This window comes from Chiloscyllium plagiosum, chromosome 14, assembly GCF_004010195.1.
Source record: "Chiloscyllium plagiosum isolate BGI_BamShark_2017 chromosome 14, ASM401019v2, whole genome shotgun sequence".
In the NCBI taxonomy this organism is placed as follows: Eukaryota; Metazoa; Chordata; class Chondrichthyes; order Orectolobiformes; family Hemiscylliidae; genus Chiloscyllium; species Chiloscyllium plagiosum.
Window position 1 is genome coordinate 4201438 of NC_057723.1, and position 8826 is coordinate 4210263.

At 40.1% G+C, this 8826-nt stretch overlaps 1 protein-coding gene across 1 annotated transcript in view; it reads right to left on the minus strand.

Moving 5' to 3' along the window:
- The window catches only part of LOC122556967 (protocadherin gamma-A10-like), a 76238-nt gene extending 72721 nt beyond the window's left edge, over positions 1-3517 (minus strand). The window contains 1 exon segment of the mRNA XM_043704201.1: positions 832-3517. Within this exon segment, the coding sequence (XP_043560136.1) occupies positions 832-3285 (2454 nt within the window). The 5' untranslated portion in view covers positions 3286-3517.
- Positions 3518-8826: the final 5309 nt, after the last annotated feature.

An 8826-nucleotide genomic window follows, 5' to 3' on the forward strand; every position in this document is an offset into this window, starting at 1 on the left:
TTAAAAAGTAGCAAATAGTCACAAGCGAATGTGCAAACACATTTCAATCGAGAATTTCATAGAATTGACGTAAGATGCTGGCAGGAATTAGAAATTGTGAAGAAAACTGAAATAATTCACTTAAAGTAACAGATTAAAAACTTCTATTCTAGAATTCTTCCAAATAATTAGTATAGCGTATGTGAGCTCATGTTGTGGTTTTACATGGCATTGGTTAGGCCAGTTTTGAAGTATTGTGTGCATTTCTGGTCCCTGTCCTACAGGAAGCATGTCATGAAACTTGAAAGTGTTCAGAAAAGATTTACAAGGATGTTGCTCAGGTTGGAGGGTTTGAGGTATAGCGAGAGGCTGAATAGACTGGGGATCTTTTCCCTGCAGCATTAGAGGTTGAGGGATGACATTGTAGAGGTTTATAAAATCATGAGGGGCACGGATAGAGTAAATAAACAAGGGCTTGGGGGAGACCATAACTAGAGGGTATAGTTTAGGGTGAGGGGAAAACATGCAAAAAGGACCTAAGGGTCAACTTTTTAAGCATAGGGTGGTGCGTGTAAGGAATTGGCTGCCAGAGGAAGTGGTGGAGGCTGGTACAATTACAACATGTAAAAGCCATCTGGATGGGTACATGAACAGAAAACGTTTAGAGGGATAATTGCCACGTGCTGGCAAATGGGATTAATTTAATTTAGGATATCTGTTCAGCATGGACAAATAGGGTCAAAGGGTTTGTTTCTGTGCTGCACATCTTTGACTCTGTAATTATATATATGCACTACAATTAAATCTGAAAAGTATATTATTTTCTTAAAAACACTTCACCTCGCTACTTACAATGTTGTTGCATTTTTGCGAGTTAATAATTTCCAAGCTTTTCTTTCTGTTAGACTGATTCCGACTAAAATTATTGTCTGTGGATGACCTGAATGTGTTCGAAGTTATGAAGTCTGTCTTCATTGATTGCAAGGTTGAACATGACTCGTAGCGGAAACGTTGAGAAAGCGGGTCACCTCCAAATACTTCAACATAGTTCGAGGGTATTTGTAGGTTTCTACTTGCCTTTTGAATTCCATTCAGTGATTTCCTCTTGTCAACGCAGCAACAGACGCCAAGGGAACAGTATCGATCACCTAAAGCTTCCCTGCTTTTATGAACTTTAATAGCAAGAACAATCAAAATAATCAGAAAAACAATAGAAATTGTTCCTAAGGATATTACCAAGGTAAAGGTCAGATCAGGAGTGTAAGCTGGACCTTCAGACGAGCTGCTGACGCTGGAAAATGTTTCTATATCTTTTCCCACCATAGATAAGATGATTGTCACTGTGGCAGAAAGTGGTGGCGTTCCAGCGTCTTTTACCACAATCACTAATCGTTGTTTGGAAGCATCTGTATTGACAATACGACGGGCAGTCCAAATTTCCCCAGTATTTGATGAAATAGTAAAAAGATTATGTTGGGTAGCCTGAAAAATTGAATAAGAAAGGCGAGCATTCTGACCGGCATCAGCATCTGTTGCTGATACCTTGGCAACCAGGTATCCTGGCTCTGCAAACCTGGATATTGTCTCTACTGCTGTCGATCCAAACTCAGTTAGTGGATGAACGATGACGGGGGCATTGTCATTCTGATCTAGGATAATAACATTCACTGAAACATTACTGGTTAGCGATGGAGATCCAGAATCCCTGACCTGAACTTGCATCTGAAAGTTTTTCATTTGCTCGTAGTCAAAAGGTCTCTGAGCAAATATGACACCAGTGTCCGAGCTAATAGAAACATAAGTGGATACCGAATCGTTCTGAACTCGAGTTTCTGGAATAGAATACTTCAGGCGAGCATTGTCAGCTACATCTGGATCAAAGGCTGTCAATGAGAATATGGAGCTTCCAACAACGTTATTCTCCATGACATTTGCAGTATAAAAACGTTGTGAGAACCGTGGCACATTGTCATTTATATCTGAAACGTCTACTTGGATGGTTTTCGTCGTTGTGAGAGGAGGGTTTCCTGCATCCGTGCAGCTTAATGTAATATCATAATTGGAAATATTTTCCCGATCCAGTAGATCCTCAACAAGGAGTCTATAATAGTTTTTCAAGGATGAATCTAATTTAAATGGCAATCTATCTGAAATTTGACATTGTACGTGCCCACTTTGTCCTGAATCTTTATCTGCTGCACTGAACAGAGCGACCGCAGTCCCAACTGGAACGTCTTCCGAAACTGTACTGGACAAAGACACCAACGTCACTTCAGGAGGGTTATCATTCACATCAATAATAGTTACCAGCACGTCACAGTGACCAGGCACTCCATCATATCCCTTGTCCATTGCTTGAACGTTAATTTCAAAGGCTTTGTTTTCTTCATAGTCCAACTTTCCTTTCACTCTGATTTCGCCAGTTTTTGAATCCACCTCAAAAACTTCCCGAACGATGTCAGAGTTATGGCTACTGAGCGAGTATATTATCTCTCCATTTTTGCCAAAGTCCAAGTCAGTGGCGTTTAATCTGATTATTCGAGTTCCCACCGTTGCTGCTTCCAAGACATTGACTCTATAAACTGACTGTGGGAAAACAGGCGCGTTGTCGTTCGCATCTTTGACTATTATTGCAACTTGAACAGTACCTGACCTTATTGGAAACCCGCCGTCTTTGGCTATGAGATTTAACCTGTGCATCGGCACTTTTTCTCTATCTAATGGTCTCCGTAACACTAATACGGGTAGCTTTCTTTCCCCGCCGTGCATTTGTACATCGAGAGTAAAGTAATCGTTCGGAAGCAGCTGATATGTTTGTATGGAGTTATTTCCAATGTCCGGATCATGAGCGGACTCGAGGCGGAAACGAGCTCCAGTTGCAGCAGCCTCTGAGATTTCGAGGCGGAACTGGCTTTTTGGAAAACTGGGAGCATTGTCATTTACATCGAGAATTTCAACTGCAACCTGATACAAATTCAAGGGATGTTCAAGCACAGCATCCACGGATAATACACAAGTGAGACTCGATGCACAAAGGTTTTCGCGATCAATTCTTTCCTTCACAAACAAATCTCCATTTTTAAAATTCACGTCCACATACAGCTTCCTAGACCCGGGTGAAATCCGCAAACTGCGAGACGAGAGCTGCTCTAAATCTAATCCCAAATCGGCTGCGATATTTCCAACTAAGGCGCCTATTTGCAGTTCTTCAGGAATCGAATAATGAATCTGCCCCAAAACGAGACTCCACGATAATACGCAGCATACTATCTCGCATTTTAGCAAGCAACATGTTTTAAGTCTCATTTCCAGTCAATGCATTGCAATTTTTCAGTGCTTGGACGCCCGGAAAATATTCAATTAAACGATATTTGGATAATTTTGAACGATAAAATCGGTTACCTACGATACACAAAGGGCATGTTCATTTTGCGAATTGCTTGAATTATCTCATTCCAATCTTCTAGTTTCACTTAAAATTGCTAGTGGATTTGTGCACAAATCATTCCGAGCTGCCCGCTATCCAATTCTGCTCTGATCAGACGCAATGCTATGTTGGTAATGAAAAGGGGCAGTCCGGATCCCCAGCCGCATACCCGCCTCTGATTGGTGAACAAAGGCTCACTGAGAGTCACCCAATCAGAACGTAACCCGTTTCTTAAAGCTGAAAGGCCAAATCTCCCGCGTCCAAGACTTACATTTATTATTGCACAATTAAAATTGAGCTGAACTATTTTCAGCATTCTGACTACTTAATCTGTTGCACAGAAGAAAACAAAATGAATTAAGAACTTGTTCAGGTCAACCAGGTGAATCAGCTGAGACAAAATAAAGACATAAGAAGGAACGAAGTCAATATTGCTGATTAGGTCTGTCAGTTCAATTCTACTGATGCACCTTCCATTCTTAATACATCATGCTTTCTGAAGTCAGTCATCCATTGACTGCACCTTAAGCAAGAAAAGGTTATTAGCTCGATCCTTTATGTTTATGCCACAAACATAAAATAAATCAGAAATCTACCAATTTATATCTCAAATATACTTAAAGTTGAGCCTACATAGCCCCTCGTGCCTAAGAATTCCAAAGTTACACAATAATTTGAGCCGAAAACTCTCCTAACTTCAAATCCAAGTCGTATCACCCTTATTTTTAAATTAGACCTCCAGGATATAAACTCCCCAGTCAAAGAAAGGGTCTGATCTGTGTCTATCCTCTATCCCTTTATTTATTTTGTAAATTTCAATTAAATCGTCTCTCATTCTTAGAAACTAATTTGCATAATCTCTCTTTGTCATATAATTCCATGATCACGACAACAAGTCTGGTGCCTTCAATGAACTCTTGTTATGGTGAAATCATATTCATTCTGACACATGGGGACCAAAATTGTGCGCACAGTTTTGTGCACACAGTACTCTGGGTGCAGTAAATTCAAGCTCGTATTCAGCTGAGGAATGATTTCAATTCTGTTGTAGTTAATTCCTTTTCAAGAAAGGCTAACAATCCACCATCTTTTGCCAAGGTTTGTTGCACGTATATGTTATCCTTCAGTTACTTATTGACAAGGATAGCTAACTCGTTTTATTTATTTAAACTTTCCAATCTCTTACCATTTAATAAATACTTTGCCATCTGTATCTCCTACCAATATGGATAACCTCGCTTTTTAGACAATACATTGCATCTGCCATGTTCTTGCCAATTCAGTAACCCTGTCTAAAACTTCCTGATGCCACCTTACATACTCCTCACAACATATATTTCCATCTAGTTTGTAATTTGTGCATAGTTGTACAGGTTAAATTTGGTCATCCCTTGTTGCTAAATATTGAGAACAGCTGGAGCTGAAGTAATGAACCTTGCAGTATCACATTCGTTATAACCTGCCATCGCAAAAAGATCCATTTATTTCTACACTTTATTTTCATTCTGTTAGCCATTTGTTAATTCCTGTTGGTACATTACTCATGTCGAATATGCTTTAATCTTTCTAGTGAGTCTGCAATGGGGAACATCATCAAAAGCCTTCTCAGGCTATACTATATCTATCCAATCTCCTTTATGAATTTTGTGCGTAACACTTTTAAGGAACCACAACAAGTTCGCATATTCGATTTACCATTTCAAAATCGACGCTGACTGTGCCAAATCAGGTCTTTAGCAGACAGATATTTATTCATCCCATCCTGTATAATATTCCTAACACTTTTTCTACTTCTGGTGTAAGGCTCGGGGGTCGCTAATTCCCTGTTTTCTCTACCACTCCCTTCTTCACAGTGATCTTGGTTACCTTTAATCAGCAAGAAGTTTTGCAGAATCGATAGAGTTTTGAAAGATAATCACCAATGTATCGATTGTCCTTATAGCCATCTGGTTCAAACCTGTGAGATTTAGACATTTGGTCCAGGGGATTTATCAATTTTCTGCCCAATTTGTTTTTCACCAGTGCAATATTAGTACAAATGCTAAGTTCCTTCAAATACATATTCTCCAATTGATCCCTAGCTCTAGAAAATTAATCATACTTTCCTCAGTGAAAACAGACACAAAATAATAATTTAGCTTCTCTGCCATATCTCCATTCCCTATCAAAATTATCGTTCTTTTAAACAACCATATAAGAACATGAATTTTTGTCAAACATTTCCTTTTTACATAGCCATAAGAAGCTTATATGGCCCACCTGTATGAATTTTTGCCAGATTTGACGGATATTGTGTTCTCAATAGAATTTTGAAAAATAATCACCAATGTATTTCCTCCCCTTCTAGCCATTCTATTCAATGTATTCTCTATTTACGTATATATTTTTAGGCCTTTCTTTGCTGTATTTTTTTTAAACCCTCCAAATCCTCGGAATTGCTTCTTTTCGGGGAATTCACGTGTTTTTTTTTATTTAATCGTTTGGAATCTGAGTTTCCTTTGATAGGCACAATTGACTGACGTTTTTGTGTTTCAGCACTTTGAAAGGGCTTATAATTGCTCCAAGTCATGGCATACATTTTGAAAGACTACAACTGTGATGGCTTATAGCGTATTTTGACTATCGATTTTGGGCAATCTGTGGCTGATGCCCTCATAATTTCCCTTCTTGAAATATAACACTCATACTTCAGAATACACTACTTAACTTTCAAACATATTGCGAAATTCTCTCACATTGTGATCACTCATCTTTTACAACATAGTTGTTAAGTAGCCCCTTTTCATTATTTTATACTAGCTCTAAGATAGCTGGTTCTCGAGTTGGTTCCTCAGCATACTAATCGAGGAAACCATTCCTAACATATAAAAAAAACGCATCCTGCACTGCTTTAATGTGCAAGTCTGAGCGGATCCAAATCCACTGTCTAAACCTATCACCCAGTTCCTAAGCATCTGTGACCCTCTGCTCCTCACCTTCTCATGCATCTGTCCAGACGCACCTGAAATGAGTCTACCGTGCCTGGTTCTACTACCTCGTCTGACAATGCATTCCAGGCACCTAACACTCTCTGGGTAAAGTACTTGCCACGTATATCCCCTTTAAACTTTTCACTTCTCACCTTGAACGCGCGACCTCTCGTTTTTGAATCCCTCACCGTGGGATAAAAAGCTTATCTCTATCTACCCTATCTGTACCCTTCATGATTTTGTAGACCACAATCAGGTCCCTCCTGAATCTCCTTTTTTCTAATGAAAACAATCCTAACTTAATAAACCTCTCTTCATAGCTAGCATCTTCCATCTCCCCCGCACAAAACTATGTTGCCTATCACTGATAAGCCCAGTCTTTTCCAAATGTAAATATACTTTATCTCTCAGTACCTTCTCCAGCAACTTTCCCACCACTGAGTCAGGCTCACTGGTCTGTAGTTACCTGGAATATCCCTACTACCTTTCTTGTACAGGGGGACAACATAAGCAACCTTGCAGTCCTCGGGCACCTCACCTGTGTTCCATAATGATAATTAGGCCAGAACCAGATATCTCTATTTCTGATTGTAGATCATCCACCTTGTTAAAAATGTTGCGTGCATTCAGTGACAGTATGCTTAGCTTTGTCCTTTTGACTTGATTTCCCCTTTGAAGCATACAAGATACTTGACTTTGTTTCTCCTGTCTTCTCTACTGCCGAGAAACGTTTTGACTTTTCATTAAGATTTTACATCATTACATTTTGGCTCACCCCTCAGGCCCATGTCCACCTGATCAGTTGCTTACATATTCTTCAATAAAATTGGAAAATCTTCCTTCGAGGATATTAAGTTGTAACCTGTCAAGCTTGTACAGGTTAAAAAGGAAGAGAAACTGTCCCCAATTATTCAGATATCTGTTCTCGTTCCCCCCAATACTGTTCTTAATCCGCAATCCCCCTGCTATTATGAACACTAGCGCATGGTACAAGGAAAAATACTGACACTCCTGGTCTTGAAGGCCTGCTTTTCAATTTCCTTTCTAACTTACTGAGGCTTAGCTTCAGGAAATCAACCCTCCTCCTGCATTTGTTCAATTTGGATAACGACTTCTAGCGGATGCACCACCCCCTTCAGAAGCATGTTCTGAGTCCCTTATGCCATACTTGTGCCAGGTTTATTCCCAAAAATCCGATATTTACTCCACTGGATAAGCAATACCCTATAACCATTGCTCTGCCGTAGGTTTGGCTGTGGCTGCATTCAACTGAAGCATCATTACCCTCACAAGTTTCCGAAATGGAATACCAATTATCAAGCAGCATTCAAATTTGTGAGAAGATTTGTAGCTCGGGTGCTCGTTGTTGTGGTTCTGTTCGCCGGAATTTGTGTTGCAGACGTTTCGTTCCCTGTCTAGGTGACATCCTCATGAATTCGACTGGGACAACACTACTATTATAGGACAAGCCAAACAGAGAACAGCCAGGGAATTCCTAGAGGCATGGCACTCATCCACAGATTCAATCAATAAGCACATCGATCTGGACCCAATATACCGACCACTGCAACGAGCAGCTGGAACTGACAACCGGAAGCGGCAGATTCAAACCACTACAAATGCCGGAGGAAAGATCACAGAAGCGCTCCACAGGAGGCTCCCAAGCATTGAGGACGTCACCTAGACAGGGGACGAAACGTCTGCAACACAAATTCCCAGTTCGGCGAACAGAACCACACATCAAGCAGCATTATTTCTTCTGACTGCCTGATAACCACACATTCCTCTCTATCTATGCATAGCTAATCAACCATATGATGAACTCCTTTATGTGGTATCCGCAAAGTCCTTTGTCTCACAGATGAACAGCAGTGACCGCAACTATTGCTCAGGTTCTGAAATCCAGAGCACAAACGTATGCAGATGATCACTCTTTCTGCAGTGGTGCTGTCTGTGACACATGGTATGGTTATGATTTTATATTTACCACAGGATGTGCAATCCACTTGACTTGATGTACAATCCTCTTTTGACTTACTGTCCTGAGACCTTCCTACCTCGGAAAACTATCTGTTATTCCCAGAATAGTTGTTGATGTACTATGAAAACTAGCAACTTTTATTTCAGAAAAAAAGGGGAAAATTTTTCAGACACGTGTAAATACCGAATTTTAAGTTTGAAGATTGAAAATATCAAGAAAACCATCAGTCAGCTGCTTTCTCCGCCCTCGTGAATCCATGTTATCATTGGACTAAGTGGGCATAGACCTTTCAATCTGCCCTTTATGTCCTCTACTGTTCATCTCACGCTCGGGAGACTATTTTTCTTGATATAAAACGTAATTAAAACACCACTTTCGTCATCTGAATGGGAGTTCCACTTTTACTCAAATTTTCACAAAATGCATCACGTTGTGCCAGTGACACTTCAGCGAAGTCTCTCGCCCTCTGA